The 18,401-nt window shown below is 29.6% G+C and overlaps 4 protein-coding genes across 7 annotated transcripts; 2 read left to right on the top strand and 2 right to left on the bottom strand.

Annotated features, from left to right (window-relative positions):
• Positions 1-258: 258 nt before the first annotated feature.
• LOC126853072 (TAF5-like RNA polymerase II p300/CBP-associated factor-associated factor 65 kDa subunit 5L) lies at positions 259-4,042 on the top strand. Of its 2 annotated transcripts, none has more exons than XM_050598473.1 (10): positions 259-501; positions 594-757; positions 1,361-1,700; positions 2,029-2,261; positions 2,345-2,527; positions 2,612-2,767; positions 3,102-3,249; positions 3,328-3,496; positions 3,616-3,799; positions 3,866-4,042. In XM_050598473.1, the coding sequence occupies exons 1-10, from the start codon at positions 340-342 to the stop codon at positions 3,984-3,986; spliced, it is 1,860 nt and encodes a 619-aa protein (XP_050454430.1). In that variant the 5' UTR covers positions 259-339; the 3' UTR covers positions 3,987-4,042. The 2 variants fall into 2 exon arrangements, with proteins under 2 accessions (XP_050454430.1, XP_050454431.1); XM_050598474.1 differs by having other exon boundaries at positions 261-501; positions 603-757.
• Positions 4,043-4,863: 821 nt separating this feature from the next.
• LOC126853071 (exosome complex exonuclease RRP44) lies at positions 4,864-9,561 on the bottom strand. Its single transcript, XM_050598472.1, has 14 exons — positions 9,374-9,561; positions 9,034-9,207; positions 8,741-8,898; positions 8,468-8,655; positions 8,141-8,367; positions 7,703-7,984; positions 7,284-7,568; positions 6,903-7,140; positions 6,560-6,818; positions 6,239-6,482; positions 5,783-6,003; positions 5,536-5,704; positions 5,152-5,433; positions 4,864-5,025 (listed from the first exon to the last, which is right to left on the bottom strand). The coding sequence occupies exons 1-14, from the start codon at positions 9,425-9,427 to the stop codon at positions 4,864-4,866; spliced, it is 2,943 nt and encodes a 980-aa protein (XP_050454429.1). The 5' UTR covers positions 9,428-9,561.
• A 237-nt stretch (positions 9,562-9,798) lies between these two features.
• On the top strand, positions 9,799-13,785 carry LOC126853195 (ATP-dependent DNA helicase DDX11). Of its 3 annotated transcripts, none has more exons than XM_050598745.1 (10): positions 9,799-9,926; positions 10,012-10,834; positions 10,904-11,380; positions 11,478-12,031; positions 12,119-12,342; positions 12,468-12,647; positions 12,740-12,824; positions 12,943-13,073; positions 13,168-13,366; positions 13,712-13,785. In XM_050598745.1, the coding sequence occupies exons 2-10, from the start codon at positions 10,149-10,151 to the stop codon at positions 13,783-13,785; spliced, it is 2,610 nt and encodes an 869-aa protein (XP_050454702.1). In that variant the 5' UTR covers positions 9,799-9,926; positions 10,012-10,148. The 3 variants fall into 3 exon arrangements, with proteins under 3 accessions (XP_050454702.1, XP_050454701.1, XP_050454703.1); XM_050598744.1 differs by having other exon boundaries at positions 9,809-9,976; positions 10,129-10,834; XM_050598746.1 differs by lacking the exon at positions 13,712-13,785 and having other exon boundaries at positions 9,809-9,976; positions 10,129-10,834; positions 13,168-13,414.
• Positions 13,786-13,829: 44 nt separating this feature from the next.
• LOC126853196 (galactose mutarotase-like) lies at positions 13,830-15,616 on the bottom strand. Its single transcript, XM_050598747.1, has 6 exons — positions 15,331-15,616; positions 15,038-15,265; positions 14,649-14,813; positions 14,466-14,566; positions 14,317-14,395; positions 13,830-14,207 (listed from the first exon to the last, which is right to left on the bottom strand). The coding sequence occupies exons 1-6, from the start codon at positions 15,490-15,492 to the stop codon at positions 13,830-13,832; spliced, it is 1,113 nt and encodes a 370-aa protein (XP_050454704.1). The 5' UTR covers positions 15,493-15,616.
• Positions 15,617-18,401: the final 2,785 nt, after the last annotated feature.

Raw genomic sequence — 18,401 nt, 5'->3', positions numbered from 1 at the left:
CTTTTTTACATTCGATTCATATTTCGTAGATCTTCCTTCGACGGTTCAAATGCGCAATGGCCGATTGCGTCGAAATAATCCCGCTCTTTTAACTCACGATGGCGACATCTTTCGTGGATCGCACAATGCAATTTAGGCACCTGACATTAAGGCTTGTTCTTATATTTAAGCTGAGTTCAAGTACGGTTTTCACATGTTACATGACTATTTCATTGGCTGGATGAGATCTTGAGACCATTTAAAAATCACACTCGGACGATCTTGAGTAAAAGAAGAGATTATATGAAGACGGCACTCTACATTCTTTTTTTTCAGGCGAGCACATACAGTTTATAGTTTATGTCGCATGGTCCATGGTCCATAGTGTCACAACTGTCACGCAATTCTGTATGTGTGAATCCCGATTCGAGACGTCGTCGGGTCTCGATGAAGATGAAGCGAATGAAAAGCGATGTGATAAGCGCGACGATCGAGTCTTACTTAAAACGACGTCATTATCAGGTGCCGGAAATGTTCTCTCACATTTATAGTTTTCTTTCCACGTGCGTGTAAATTGGTAACGGAACGTATTGTAACCTCTATCATCTCTCCAGTGTTCGCAGGCGAACGACTATTGTAAGGGCGATCAGTTGTTTTGTCAGAGCAGCGATCAAATGACATTAAACGCAACCGCCGAGTGCGGTACCTCTCAGGATAATTCGATCGTTTTTAGTGCCATCACCATTGATGTTACGGCGGCAGATCAAGCGTATCAACGGTAAAATTTACTAACAGATAGAATCTTTTCTTCAGATCACATATTGTACAACATTTACCTGGTCTAGAAGAAGAAAAGTATCTTATCTTCTGTGTGTTGTATATCAGTTTTATAATTTTTATATAGTTTATTAAAAAGTAAGTAGTTAAGTACTCCTACAAGTTTTTTGAAAAGAGATAAAAATGTTTAGTCTCTCATCGGCTCTGCTTAGATTTTTATAAAAATTTATTCATTTGATGTCTTCTCTTGTAAAAACAAAGATTTGAAAAGCAAAAGCACTATTTAATCATTACCTACTATATAAAAATGTTAAGACTGATATTTCTCAAGATTTAGAACTAGAAATTTTGTCACATCAATGAAATACAGTAGCTGATATACAGAAATTTTAAAATAGTATATTAAAAAATTGTATTATTATTAATAATATCTTGATTGTATCTTCAATTAAAAATATTTATATTTCTATTAAATAGTTAATATTTTTCTATTAATAAGTTAATGTATCAGCAATTTTACAAAACAATAATATTATATTATATATCAATCTTAAAGATAATTATGATATATCACAATATACTAAAATTCTAATTCTTCTTCTAGATTAAAAAAGTGGATGAATATCATACTCAATGAAAAAATAAAAGTAGAATTACAAGGACTCTTGTTTCCAATATTTTGTCACCTTTATTTAGAGATGTTACATGCTGGTAACAGACAGGCTGCAATCCAATTTTTAAAAGCACATCAGAATGAATTTGTCAGTGACACGGAGAAAGATTTCTTAGAAGAATTATCTAGAGTATTTTCAGTTCAGGATATTGAATTGAGATCTTTAGTGAATGCATTCAGAACTAGAAAGTATAAAGTAGATTTGTCTGAGTCAGCTCATATTTGTTTACGACAATATCTTACAAGATATGGACATATAATATTAATGCAGGTAATATAATTAATTGTATTTGTATTTGTACCCTTCTAAATATATTTCTTTTTATGATTTAAATTTTATAAAGAATTAGCACAATATTTAATTTCTCTTTTTTTATATTAACTCGTTATTGTGATTTGCATTTTCTTCAATTTATATTGAAGCAATATATTTCAACAGCATAAAGGAAAAGCCATTTGTTTTTCCTTGATCTCTCAATTATTCTTCTACTATTATGATTATAGTTTCATTCTCTTATTCATGTTATATTTAATTAACATGAATCAACATAAATCGTATTGTATTGTATTGATATGTTTCATCTATAAATTCTGTACAGATTATAAATACACATATCACAATAATCAGAAAGACAGATAGTTCTAAAATGGATGGAGAGATACATGAAGAAGAAAGTCAAAGATATGAAACAAGTATTAATGGTCATGTGGAACAGCCATCTGGTACAGGTGTTGATCGCGAAATGCGAGAATTACAGGAAGCAATACGATTAATACGAAATAATGCTCATCAAGCATTAAGAGTATTTACAGTGAAGAATGCTATAGAAAAGTAAATGGGATTTTAAATCTTTTTTATGATGCATGTGTGATATTACTTATGTTTAATGTATCTGTTCTATATATATTTCATAGCGCAAGTTGCGGTCTTATTGCACCTAAAATGGATAAATTAGCTGTAGGATTTAGTACGGCTGAAATACGCGTATGGGGTATAGGTGAAATGGTTTTAGTTGAGCATAAAGATAAACAAATGCATGTTCCATTTATCTGTGATGTATCACCGTTTTATAAATTTAACGAATACGGAAACACAATGTAAGTCGCGATACAATTTTCTTATTTAATTTTAACCTAATAAACAACATCTTATGAGATAATTATGCAATTTTATAAAAACAGAAGAAGTGAAGCAGGGGCGATAATATTAAGAGGACACACAGACGTAGTACATGATTTAAGATTTATTCCAGAAGCAGACATTCTCCTTTCTATATCAAGTGACAAGGATATGAGAGCATGGAGGCTCAATGATTATTCATGTGCAGCAGTATACAGGTAGTAGAAATCAAACAAACTTTTGGAAAAAAAAGTAATGAGAAAGTATTGTGATATTTTTCAGCTTGTAAAATAAAAATGTTTAACTACTCGAGTAAAATAATATTAAAAATAATTACATAATTTTTAAGTAACTTATCCTTTTTTTATCTTTAATGCTTGTAATCGTCTTTAGTGCATTTTTTCCATCTTCAGATTTCTAATTTTGCCTTAAACAATATTTTTGTATTGATATGTTTAACACAAAAGGGCACGATAAATCTTTATATATCAAACTAATACATGTTATAATGAAATGCACAATATATCTAATGTTATATTTGTTTCATCGCAGCGGTCATAGTTATCCAATATGGTGTATGGATACCAGTGTGTTCAATTTATATACTGCCACAGGTTCACATGATAGAACTGCCAAATTATGGTCATTGGATAGAACGTTTCCTCTAAGAATATTTGCTGGTCATTTTTTAGATGTCAATGTATGTTTCTCATTATTATTATAGTCTGTATTTGTACATTTGTTTTAATATTATAGTTGCACGATATATTTATTTTAGTGTATAAAATTTCATCCGAACGCCCGATACTTGGCGACTGGTTCCGCCGATAAAACCATAAGATTATGGTCCAAAGATGATGGGAATCTAGTACGAGTATACGTTGGAGCGCAATCGACTATTTATACTTTAGCTTTTAGTCCAGATGGGAAATATCTAGCTGCTGCAGGTAATCGAATGTGAAAAGAGATTATTCTACTCACTAATTAATTTTATAATTAGAATTATATAATTAGAAAATTCTATTCAATATAAACATTTGTCTTTTATTGGAAACATGTTGTTTAGGTGACGATAAGTGTATATCCATATGGGATTTAGCATCTAATGCATTACTCACTGAATTGAAGGGCCATGAAGATACAATCATGAATGTAGATTGGAGTTTGGACGGCCAATATATCGCCAGTGCGAGCATAGATGGAATTGTACGATTATGGCCTACTCAGGATTTTATCAACACCTTGAATGGGTATGCTCATAAATTTTTTTTTTTTTTCAAAATTTCAACTTATTTATGTTATCATATTCTTTTCAGAGGATCGTCAAGCGTAATGTCTCAATCGGAGGCACAAATATTTTCAACATCTTGCTCAAGTATTCTCTCATTGAATTATTATAAGAAAAACAATTCGTTGATTTGTATCGGCACCGCATAAGAAATTTTTATTATTTATTACCATGCTATTGGAATGAAATATATTTTTAAATAAGATTCTTTTTTATCTAGTTACTAAAAATTTTTCGGTAAATTTCTCTATTCTCATTAACATTGTACATATAACATTTATTTTGTATCTCTAATCTGCAACTAAAAATTACTCATAGCATCCATCATAGTACATTTTTACATTACTTATAAATAGAAAATGCATTATTATTTGAGTACTTTGTATTCAACTAAAAATTTGTTATTTACTCTATATAATTTGTCGATATTGTATATATTGTGTTGTATTAATTTTTCATATCTACTTTTAACAGTCTTTTGTCGTAAAAGGCGTATTAATTCTTTTTTAATGATCATGTTCGACGAATGTAATCAAGTTTCTCATTTTTTTATTATTTGTTTTTTAACTTTATTTTTTAAGTATATCATTTGTATTGTCAAACCAAATTTTATATTTTATTCAAGAAAAAAAATGTCATTAAACATATTTATATTGCAATGTGTAAGAAATTTCAATATTTGAATCTATTAATCTCAAAATTATAAAATTATACATATGCATAACAAGTACAAACTTCCCATTTTTAATTAATACTAGAAAATTAGAATCACTTCTTTTTTCTTAATTTTAATTAATAACCATAATTATGCTTATGTGATGATTGAAATTGGGCATTATAATGTCTATGTAATTGTGCACATGTAAGATTCTTGTGGGAATATTATCTAATAATAGTTCATTAATAATTACTTGTCTTGTTATAAAGACTACAAGTTGTAAATAATGTTAAAAATACAGTTTTTATAAAATAATGCGTGCGTTTTCATTATATAATTTGCATCATATTTAAAATATGGGTTAAATCTTAATTCTTCTTTTTCTTTTTCTTTTTTCCGGCTTTTTTGTTATGAACATTAATTGATTCTTGTTGAACTTCCGCTTTCCGTTTTAATGTTTCCTTCGTAGAATCTTCTTCGGTGACATTGACAGCTTCTTTATTTAGTGGAGGAACACTGAAATCTGGAATCTATAATCAAACAGAATTAACAAATGATAAAACATTAAAAACAAAATTATATTCTTCTTTTAAACTATATATTGAAATAAACTAATGTTTTATCGCTAGCCTATCTACATATATATATATACTTACTTCTGGCTTTACGAGTTTAAAAATTAATTTTTCATGTTGGACATTAGATCTGTCTAAACTCATTTGCACAATAATACGATCAAATGCTCGAAACACGACATTTCCACAAGTTTGAGATTGATCTTCTGAATTGTATATAAACGTGATAGAATTTGATGAAGCAGGATTACTTAGATATAATGTTCCTTCTAAACCGTATTTTGGTATAAGAACTTGCAAAGCATTTTTTCGTACAAAAAGGATATATCCTTCCTCATCCTGAATTTTATCGCGGAAAAATAGCTGAAACACATAAAATCTTGTAAAAAGATTAAGTTCTAAGTAATGCTCAAAATTATGGACAAAACAAAGAAAATATTTTTATAATATAACTAGATAACTAACATGTGTGTGAAGTGCGACTGAGGCTCGACCAGCATATTGTGCCATTCGATTTCGATAATTTAGATTTTGGCACAGCACATGATTGTTCTTTTTATCTAATAACTCTGGATACGTCGCATCGGCACCTATACATATGGCTAACAATCGATGCACGATTATATCCGCATATCTATAAGATTTTATGATATGATAAAAGTACAAATTGGAATTAACTTAATAACAATACGATAGCATTCGAACAACTTGCCTTCGAATGGGAGATGTAAAATGCGTATAAATGGGACACGCCAATCCATAATGCTTAAAGTCTTCTGGTTGATGCATTCCACTGATAAAATATACTGCTTGCAACATACATCGTGTAGCTAATATTTTTAGCATTGTATTAAAGTAAGGATTTGATTCTATTTTACATTCTTCTAGTGATCGTGCCAACTCTTTACCAGTATTTGTATTAATGATGAAACCCTGCAATGAATTTTAAAATATTACAGCCTTGATATTAAATAATAAATGTATAGAGTGACTTGTGTGACTGGTATAAAAAAATAATCGGATTTCTTATTTGAATTTAAGACAAAAATTCTTATAGAAAAACATCGAGAAAAATCATCATTAGAACTTTTTACAATTTTCGATATTAAATATTTCATATACTTAAATTCCAAATTTAAATTTTAAACTAAATTAATTGAAACTATACCTGATTTTTTGCAGCCTTAATCAATGGCTCAAAATTACTTTGTGGTGGTTCAGGATGTCTTCTTAACATAGCACATTCTGGAAATTCTTTCAATATTTTTTCAGCAACACTAATGTTTGCAAGCAACATAAATTCTTCTACCATAGAATTAGTTTCTCTCAGTTTCTTTGATTCCACTTCAATGGGATCGTGAGTTTCACTGTCTACTTGGAAACGTATCTCTGGTGATGCTAAAGTTAAGGCACTATAAATAAATTATTTAATATTATTAAAAATATATATGAGAGAGAGAAAAGTATTCTAATATAATTAAAGACATACCCATTTTCTAGACGTTTCTTCTTGAACTGTTTGGCTAATTGATTTAATTTTCTTAATGATTGCGCGATAACATCTTGTTGGGTGGCGTCATCAATTTTTAATTGAGCTTCTTCATACGTCATAGCTTGACGCGAACAAATTATAGATTTGCAGAATTTTGTATTGATTATATTTGCATCAGGATCAATCTCCCATATACAAGAGAACGCGAATCTTTCTTCCTTACCTCGTAAGGAACAAAGGTTTGAGCTGAGTAATTCTATAAACAGAAAATATTTTTTAAATTTATACTGCAAAACTCCCTATGTAATATATAATTTAAAATAAAGAATTTTTATTTTACCTGGGACCATATCAATTCGTTTATCGACAAGATATACAGTGGTAGCACGTGATGCTGCTTCCTTATCCAATGCAGTTCCGGGTCTTATAAAGTGTGATACATCCGCGATATGCACGCCAACATCAAAATTACCATTTGGTAAACTCCTGCAATGTAATGCATCGTCAATATCAGTGCAGCCTGGTGGATCCACAGAACAGATATCCAAATGTCGAAGATCTTCTCTTTGTGCGATATCCTATAGATTTATATACATTAAATAAATTGTATATTTATATTAAGTATTATAAATTAGATCTAGCAATTCTACATTATATTTATTTAATTATTTATATTTGTGTGTGTGTGTGTATATATATATATATATATATATATATATACCGTTTCTGTAATGATCCATGGTAGTTTTGGGAGAAAGCTAAGAACAGCATCGGAGAAATGGCTGTGTGGAACATCATGTTCCAGGAGTAACACCTCATTCTCTGTTTCTTTGTCTCCTATATTGCCGAGCGCTCGTACAAAGTGGCCAAGTGGATATCTCGAGTTTCGTGGCCATGAATCGAGTGCGACAATAATTCTTTGCTTACTCAATATTTCAGCTTGTCGAGTTTCGATTCTTATTTTGGGGATTTTCCTCTCAGCTGGCACAAATAGATGTCTCATATTCTGTACATCAATAATGAAAAAGACAAATATATATATATATATATATATATATATATATATATATATATACATATATATAATACACAGTAGATATAAAAATTATTTTTATGCATTATGGTATAACAAACTCTTACTCCTTTAATCGGACTCGGCTGCAATATTCCACAATACTGTCTCCACTTCCGCCTAATAATACCGACGATTTTACCTGTTGGTACTTTTTCTTTCGTTTTCAGTGAACTCGCTTTAGCGAGTACTTTTTCATCTTCTGAAGCATCATCAGCATCATCTGCATTTTCTTCATCTTGCAGAACGATTTCACTAGGAGCTAACCATTGATCGTCTGGTAGAATTTCTACCGCGACTATATCGCCATCGACTGCCCTGTTAAGATTAGTACGGCCTTGCACAAATATCTAAGATGACAAAAAAAATTATAACTATAATTTAATAATCATTAGGAATATATTGAGCATATTAAGCTTAAAAACTTCATTAATATTTGATAAACAATGAAAGTGTTTTAAAATTTTATATATATATATATATATATATATAGATATATTACTTACAGGTTTCTCCCTTCCTTCAACATTTACATTTCCTTCAAGAAAATTTTCCCTTGATGCCAAAAATGTTCCTTGCAACAGTTTGCCAGATGATATGCCATTGTGCACTTCTACAGGTGTTAAATAGCAGGGAAACAACTCTCGGCTTTGAGTATCCAAAGTATAGGAATGTTTGCTTAATTTATCCAATAGTAAACTTGAATTTTCCAATGATGCAATATAATCTTCCACTATGCAAAAAGAATACACATTATTTTTTATATTATAAGTGAATCAATATATATATATATATAAAGCAGTTCTCAATAAGTAAAATTAGATATATCTTACTTGATAGAACAAATAAGCCATCTTCAATTGCACGTGTTCTATTTTCCACATCATCTGTCAGCAAAACAACCTTTACATTGTAATCATCAGAGCTCAAATGATTGTTGTACCATTTGACTGCAACTCGTATTGCTCTGTCATTACGATCATTTATCTTTTCACCTGGTTCTCTTTCAATATAAGTCTCTCTAGAAACAATATGTAATATAAAATGTTGTTTAATTATTGCAATTATCATTATATCATTTTGTATATAATAAATACTATGTATACCGATGATGTTCATTAATAAACACAAAAAATTTTCGTTTTGGATCTTTTATGATGTTTTTCAACTTTTTATATACATTGGAACTTTTATGTCGAATCTCTTCCAATACTGTTTGCAGGATAATAACATTGGTGATAACATCTTCTTCCAATACATCTATCTGTAAATAAAAATCAAACATCATATGTATTATATAATCCAATATATAATCATTACAAATACAAAATGCAATTAAAACTATATAGTCAAAAAAAAAAAAATACAATATTACTTGTATTATTCCAATATGACTTACTTGATCCAGAATTATATTTGTATCCAGTATAAGAATATATGGAAGTGAAATTAAAGAAGATTTCACACCGGCACCCTCCTCATCCAATACCATGTCTCGAAGTCTTGCTTTACATTTTTTACATGTTTTAAACCCGCAGTAAATATCATCTCTGAGATAGTGTTCTCTGACAGTCTAATGAATGAAAGCAATCACTTAAATTCTCTTTTAATGTAAATATTATTCATGAGACATTTTCATAAACGCATTACGATATGTAAATTTAATTTTACAAAAAATTTTCAAAATTTTAATAAATCATACCAAGAAATATATAAATTTATACTTAGCAAAATCATACCTTAAATATATTTCCTCCTTTCGTCTTTCTGAAAAAAACTTTTGTTGTCAACATATCTCAAGCAAGTTCATTTGAACATTAATAGAAACATATATATATATGTGACTAAATTTTTTAATAAAATTTATTATATGCACACGCGCGTTTACGGTTAAATTGGTTATGTCTGCAATAATATGCACTCCAGCCGCTAGAATTAGTCAGTTAGTCTGTTCGTTATGGGATGTATTTAAAAATTCTATTTGGATAGAGTACCATTGAATTAACCAATCAGAACAAAGAAGTCTTTGCTTTTGATTGGCCAAATGCTATACGTCACGAATAGCATTTTTGAATGCATCCTTGCTTGAATTTTTGGAAAGCAACTTTTCTCTATTGTATTATATGTTCAAAGCATTTCTTATAATTTTGAATCTCCCTTCCACAAAAAAACAAGCGGGAAACTTAGCAGCGAATTTTGCACAAAGAGAAAACACAGGAAAGATACAAGAATCAAAGTACAATTTACAGAGAGTAACTAGAAAATAATTGAGGATTTATTATCGTTTCATATGTATATTGCTCATTAGAAATATAAATTAATTTGCTAAACAATTTTGTAAGGTCTGTATAAGAATAAGTCATTATTTTACTTTCAGAAGAATTAAGATCTTCTGTTCCAGAATGCATTCATAGATGATATAGTTTATGCATGAATTGAACAAAATCTTATTTTTAAGATAGAAGAGGCAATGGCAATTATTTCTGTATTTTAGAAACAAGTAAATGCACAAGAATGGAACCACCGCAAGAATTTCCATTTCCTTTTCCAGCATATCAAATACAAAAGCAATTTATGAAGGATCTCTACAATTGTTTAGAAAGTGGCAAATTAGGTCTTTTTGAAAGTCCAACTGGTACTGGAAAATCTTTATCTCTCATTTGTGGTGCACTTAGATGGTTAATCGATCATGAGAAATGGAAAAAGCAGGAAATAAATTCCATAATTGCAGAAATAGATAACAAAATAAAGAACTGTAAAAAACCATCTGATGATTGGTTTACAATGCAAACAGAACAGATAGAGTTAAATAGACAAAGAGAGCCATTACAAGCTAAATTAAATGCACTTCTTGAATATGAAAGTGAAAAAGAAAAGTTTAAAAAGATAGTTGAATCAAAGAAAGTTGCTCAAACTAAAACAATTGGAAAAATAAAGCGACAGCTCCCAACAAAGTTTAAAGAGTCTAATAAAACGAAAGAAATTGATTTGGATATCTCTGATGTTGAAAAGGATCTTATCTTGGAGGATGCATTGTCAAATTCAGAAAATTCTGAGGAAGAAGATACAGAAGAACCATTATTTAAGAATACTAAGATTTTCTTTTGTTCTAGAACACATTCACAGTTGACACAGTTTGTACATGAATTGAAGAAATCTCCTTATTCTCAAGATATTTCTGTGGTGCCTCTCTCGTCAAGGTATTTCTGCAACCATTTAATATTTTTATATATTATTAGTCCTTTATTAATATTTCTTTATATTTTCAGACAAAATTACTGCATTAACAAAAATATCAAGAGATTGAAACATGTCAGTTTGATTAATGAAATCTGTCTACAGTTACAAAGAAAAAAAACTACTGTTAAGAAGGAAAAGGATCTAAAGAAATCAAAAACCACAAGTGGTTGTCCCTTCATGCCAGGCGATCAGAAATTACTAATGGCTGAAATTTTAACAAGTATTCAAGATATTGAAGAGATTGCACGAAAAGGGCAGGAAAATAATACTTGTCCATATTATAGTTCAAGAAAATCTCTGCAAAATGGACAATTGATATTGGTTCCATACAATTCAATTCTACATAAAAGCACGAGAGATAGTTTAGGAATAGATTTGAAAGGAAATGTTTTAATAATAGACGAAGCTCATAATTTACTGGATGCCATTGAAGGAATGCATAGTTCTATAATTACAGGAAAGAATCTGCTCCACTGTTACAGTCAGCTATCACAATATCAGAAAAAGTATATTAAAATATATTAAAATTTTTAATAAAATATATTAAAATTTTAAATTATATATTAAAATAAAAATTTCTAATTGAGAGTAACATGATTACAGATTTGAATCTTTGTTCTCAGCTAAAAGCGTATTATATTTAAGTCAGCTAAGTTTTTGCTTAAAGAAACTTTTAACTCTCTTTGGAGCAACCACAAAATCTCATCCCAATGACGAGATCAATAAAACAGTAACTACAAAATTATATAAAATAGAGGAATTCGAACTGCTTACAGAGATCGATACAGTAAATATATTCAAACTATTAGAATTCGTTAAAACTTCGAAACTTACTCATAAATTACAAGGATTTGTCGAGCAATATGGCAATAGCATAAAAATCAATGAACAGAAAATAAAGAAATCCGGTATTACGGAATTTCTAAACTCCATTAAAAACAAAGATACATTGTCTCAAGAAACCGTTAGTATCGCGGATATAGCAGAAAACAATGAAGAACAAATGAGCAATCCATTGATGGCAATTTTGAACTTCCTAGAGTGCCTGAAAAGCCGTTGCATAGACGGCAGAATATGTGTTTTACCTGGTGCCACTATCGGACAAGGGATTATAAAATTTTTATTGTTAAATCCAGCAACACATTTTCACGATATCGGTACATGCATTGAATACTTATTTAATACATCAACCACATATATTTGTTCTATTTTTATTCTTATATTTTTTACTACAAAACTCATAGTGAGAGATGCCAGATCGGTGATACTGGCTGGTGGCACAATGGAACCCATGTCTGAATTTATAGATCAATTGTTCCTAATGGCAGGTGCAATGCCAGACAGAATTATGACATTTTCATGCGACCATGTAATTCCCAAAGAAAATATTCTATCCAATGTTGTGATATGTGGTCCGACTGGAGTTGAATTCGAATTTAATTTTCATAATAGGCAAGATATAAAATTGGTAATAAAATTCTTCATTTTTCTTACATTTAGAAAAATAAATTTAAAAAAATATTTGATTTTACATATATGTAAGTTCTAAATGAAAGTTAATTGCGAAATATTAAGAATGACACATTGTTTCAGCTGGATGAATTAGGAAGAACTCTATTAAATGTATGTAACATTGTACCAGCTGGAATTGTAGTATTCTTCCCATCTTATAGCTATGAAGATATAGTATTCAAGCATTTAGATAAATCTGGCATTGTATCAAAAATTTCTATAAAGAAACATATCTATCGTGAACCTAAATTAGCATCACAAGTAACTTATTATCTTATATTAATTGTTAATATTAATATTTATGCCTGATATTATGTAAAAACATGTTATACATTTTATATTATAAAATGTAGGTCAATGTAATATTAGATCAATATGCACATTCCATCAAGAATCCACAATCTCCGTGTAATGGATCATTATTGTTCAGTGTAGTTGGTAAGCATAAATTAAAAAATTATATCGATATTATATAAAAATAATTTGTGCATATTTTTTGTCATCAGTAAAGATAAATTTTTTAAGCAATTTGCTAATTTTACATGATATATTGCAGGTGGTAAATTAAGTGAAGGTTTAAACTTTTCTGATGATTTAGGTCGATGTATTATAGTCGTTGGTTTGCCATATCCTAACATTAAATCACCGGAATTGCAAGAGAAGATGAAATACTTAAATGAACATGTGGTTTGTACTATTTTAAATAGAATTCAAGAATTTTTCATTATAGCTTACCATAATGTTTTAACAGTTTTCATTTTATTTTTTAATTTCTGTTTAGAAACCGGATGCCGGAAGCAGTTTTTATGAGAACTCGTGCATGAAAGCAGTGAATCAATGTATCGGTCGATCCGTTCGTCATATCAATGATTATTCGACGGTTATATTATTAGATAAACGTTATTGTCATAAAATCAAAGTACTACCACAATGGATCCAACGTTCTCTGACAATCAATGATTCATTTGGACCTGTAATTGGTAATATTGCAAAATTTTTTTCAGCAAAACGAATTAAAACAGTTTAATCTGTGATAATAACAATGATGTATATCAATAGATCAACTAAAAACATTAATTATTATTTGATACTTTTTAATGTCATGTGCGTTTAAAGTTTTTTTCTTTAAAATTTATTTTAATATTTAAATAGAAACATTTTTTTATAATTTAAAGATTCATGTTTGTTACTGACACTTGATATATTATAACTATATAATATATTGAATAATTTGTTTATATGAAGTCAAATTTAATATGCCTTTAAGATAGTTTAAAAATATATCACATATAATTGGCCAATTGAATGCCAAATTTGTAAATTAGGTCGTGACAATAGATTTCCCCGGGCCGCAGAATGGAGCAAGGAAAGTGTGACTGAAAAAAAATTTAATTCATAAATTATAAATCAATAAATCTCATAAAAATATAATTTTGCGATACTTTAACTTACATAATTAATAGCATTTGGGTAGTTTTGTGGTTGAATGCTGAAAGCACAATGTTTTTCATAGCGAGCACCTTTCTTCCCCAAAAGAAACGTCGGTTCGGATATCGCATCTTGTTCCATTCGATTTGCCATCAATGTTTCTCCTTCATCTTCTCCTTCATTTTCTCCTTCATCTTCTCCTTCATTTTCTCCTTCATCTTCTTCATTTTCTCCTTTATCTTCTCCTTCATCTTCTCTTTCGTCTTCTCCTTCATCTTTTCCTTCATCTTCTCCTTCATTTTCTCCTTCATCTTCTCCCTCTTCTTCTTCATCTTCTTTATCTTCTTCATCTTCACGATTATCATCTTGTTTAACAGTAATGTTATTGCCAGTCTACAGTTACAATATTTTTTGTAAGAACTTAGTAATATTTTTATAAATTTTTTTAATATACAAATTAATATGTTCATTATCGCTATATTTAATTATAAATTGACAGTACCTCAGAAACAATGTTTGTTGATAAACGGCCACCTGTATAAAATTGTACACCAGGCTGATCGGAATAAACTTCTAAAACGCTGCATGTATATGTGTATGATTATTTAGTTTCAGAATGTATACTGTATTGAATAATTAAAAACCTCTTACCGGCCGCTTTCTGGATGGACGACTCGAGCGACATGTGTACTACCTCCGTGCCAGTTTGGCGTGACGCAAAAATTATGATCATATCCTTCTCCCGGAGGAACCTATAACTTACACGAATTTATTGCACTTTCTATCAAAATTATCTATTGTATCGTGTATTTGCGATCGCAAAAATAGAGACACCTTCTCGATACAACTCTCCAGAAACTTTGGTATACGTAAATCCATGATGGTTCCTCCGACTCCTCGAATACTGCCAGTTGGTATCGGATCAGTATAATCCGCGAAAGTCCAACGATCGCAGTTTAATGAGATTTTGTGCTTTAACAATTCCTTTTTACCGGCGTCCTACATTATATAAAATAAATAGATATCTGCCGATTTTCTTAATTATTTTCTCTAAGCTAGAATCATTCGTCATTCACCATTTTGATTTAAAAAAAGTAACATGTATTTATAATTATATAAAATATTTTTCTTTTCTTTTTCTTTAAATTCTTAAATTTCTTTAAATTCACGAGTGATGATTTCAGTTCCAATAAATTTATATAAAGCATATTATGTTTGATTACATGTCCAGCGAGATTGAACAAAGAACCATGAGAGATGTTGACTATCGTAGAGTCTGTTGTGGTCGCCCGAATACCTATTTCCAGCCTATTATCAGGTGTCAACTTGAATCTCACTGTACTCAACACCGTACCAGGATATCCTTCTTCGCCGTCTTCGCTTAAGTAAGTCATGACGACCGAGCAGCCATCGATATACGAGTCCCATAATCGTCGACCGAAGCCTTTCTCCTGAAGAAGAAAAATAGAAGAAGACGTTAATTTTCGAATGGAAAACGTGAAATGGTTGAACTTACACCTCCATGCAGATGATGTTTGTTAAGATCATTCCTCGTGAGCTGGTAAATTTTACCCTTAATGACAATACAGCCATTTCTTATGCGATTCGCGCATCTACCCAGTACACATCCTATGAATGGATTAATCCTGGGATTCGTGTAACCTGTAACACAAGTCATTTATAAATTAAATTCGAGATTAACGAGATCCAATATCAAATATTATGAATAAATATGTAATTAATTAATTCATACTCTTTAAATCATCAAAACCAAGCACAACATCCGCGATACGTCCAAACTTGTCAGGATATTTTAACGAAACGATCGTGGCACCCCAAGATATGACAGTGATCTCTATATGATTCTTATTAATCATTGTATAGGATTTCACTGGTATCAGCCGAGGTCCTTCATCATCGATATACGAGGATAATTCTGTCTCGTAATATTCTTTACTATCATCGCGACGTATTTTATCCTCGGAAGATTCTATAAGAGTTTTTTATATAATCATATGTCAAAAGCCAGACATGAAATAACAAAGTACCGGCAAAAATCTCTCCAAATATTCCTTCTATAATTACGATATCCTTGCAATCGCAATCATAGGTGACCATTTTTTTTAAGGTTATCAGATATCTGCTAAATCACATACAAAACGCGATATATGACGCGACGAGAATGAGAAATTTTGTCATTGCGGCTTCGTTTATATCAAACAATTCTGTGACATTAGTTTCTGCCAATAAAACGATATAAATAATAAATAATGAAATATAAATTGTATAAATAATGGGTTATAAAATATTATCTCGATTTTTTTAATATTTTTTGTTTCAACATTAGAAAATCGCTTTTTTTATTTTTCGCAACATAAACATTGGAGATAAACCACAGATATATAAAAGTATATGTATATATATATATATATATATATATATATATATATATATATATATATATATCTGTGCGTCTAATTATAAAATATATCAGGATGATAAAAATTATCCTGCAAGTTATATATAGAGTCGAACAATTATTTTATAGGAATATGGAAAGCGTGAAATGGTCACTCAAAGAGTTGAAACTTATTGATGCTGTTATTTAAAATTATTTATTAATAATAATAATGATAATAATAAAAAAATAATACGAATATAAAATAAAAATAAGTAGAATGCATTATTTGTAATTCATAACGCTATAAAGTGTTACGAACGTAATAATAGTATTATTAGTAATTAATAATATAATAATAAAGTAATATAAAATTTATTATTATCCTTATTATTATAATTTTATATATACTCTATGTATATGTATATATATAGTTATTATTTATATCATTTATATAATTAATATTTATAGAGTAAAATGTACAATGTTTGGAAAAATACATGAACTTTCAGTGCAGACCAGACACATCAGACACTCAAAATCTTCGTTAAAGAATACAGAACAATATGTAAAAAAATCGAAGACAGAATATTATTGTGATATATTTCATTTTTAAATAATCGAGGGAGATCTCTATCGTGAAATTAATATTTATTCGTCTGTATATATAATAATAATAATTTCTCTCTCTGCTTTCGCAAAAACGACTGTAAGGACTTCGCCCGTTGTATTTGGCAATCTATCGTTTAGAAAAATCATTTTTTTAGATCGATTCCTCCAATTGAAAGTGAATTTTTTCCAAACTCAACTTCGCGAAATCGCCGATGAAAGTTATGTTACATTGAACAATTTTTTTCCGTCGAAAGCGATATTGGGTTTCGCGATATATATTTTTTTTTCTTCTTTCGTTAAGGCGCGCACCGAAGCGATTCATTATTCTCACTTAAATACACGTGGAACACATTGCACTTAGCTTATCGTTAACATACTTATAAGCTACAGAGTTATTCCATGTTATTCCAAATAAAATGTTTGCGATTTACGAGTTGCAACGAACGCGTTCTACGTTCTCTCTAGTTATCACGTATTACAAAGGAATACTCGAAAGAAAAAAACTTAAAATTTCGCGCATATATATATATATATATATATATATATATATATATATATATGTATACTAAATTGTGATAGCCCCATGCGAGAATTGCATTGAATTGTTTTTATATTTATGAAATACTGTTATACATTAAAAGTTTCTGCACGCGCCGCAAGCGTAGCGAACATCAGAAGGAGCTATCACAGCGCAAAACGTGTGTACATCGATTAGACAATTTCGTTTAATAATTAATTATCTTGGTCGTGGTTGTTATTGTACAATTTGCTAATTCGCGCAAGCAATGCATGCATGCAATCTCGAAATATAACTATATAGTACGTCATAAAATATATATATTTACACATTTTAAATGCGATATCATAAGAAACAGGTTTAGAGCAACGGGATCTTGTTATGTTTCATGATGAGTATTTTTTTTTCTTTTTTTTTAAAGTTTCAGTGTCTCAATCTTAGGTCCAGTCGTTAGACCTAACTAACTAGTGAGGATACATCATATATATAAACGTGAGTCGTATATTAGTGTAAAAACGACGTTAGTCTTGCATTATATTATCCCAACATACGTTCGTATGTTCACAAATGTGATAAATTTATCCTGTATCAAAGTGTGACGTACGTGACAAATTTGGCAAAAATAATAACAAGAGAATACGAGAGAAAAGAGATTCAATAATATTGATCAGTGATGCTAACATGAACGTCCAAAGGAAAGGATTTATATTCTTCTCTGCTTTAGAGTTTCAATAAATCTTCTTTCAAATCATCACTTAATTAATTCAATATCACTGTTCTTTTCCCGCGGAGAGATATTGATCGAGAATTATTTTATTTGATTTTATCTGAAATATCACAATAAGAAAATATTTGAAAAAAATAAGTTACTGATATATTGCGTAATATATCATACGAACGATACACGATAAATTTACTGAGTTTTCTTTACAGAGAAGTATATGTATACATACATACATCATATATATATATATATATATATATATATATATATATATATATATATATATTTGTAGACTGATAATATATATAGACTTCAAGTTTTACTTGATATGATACA

The sequence above is a fragment of the Cataglyphis hispanica genome, chromosome 11, assembly GCF_021464435.1.
Source record: "Cataglyphis hispanica isolate Lineage 1 chromosome 11, ULB_Chis1_1.0, whole genome shotgun sequence".
Lineage (NCBI taxonomy): Eukaryota > Metazoa > Arthropoda > Insecta > Hymenoptera > Formicidae > Cataglyphis > Cataglyphis hispanica.
The sequence above is the reverse complement of the archived record's forward strand: the minus strand, read 5'-3'. Positions and strand labels throughout refer to the sequence as shown.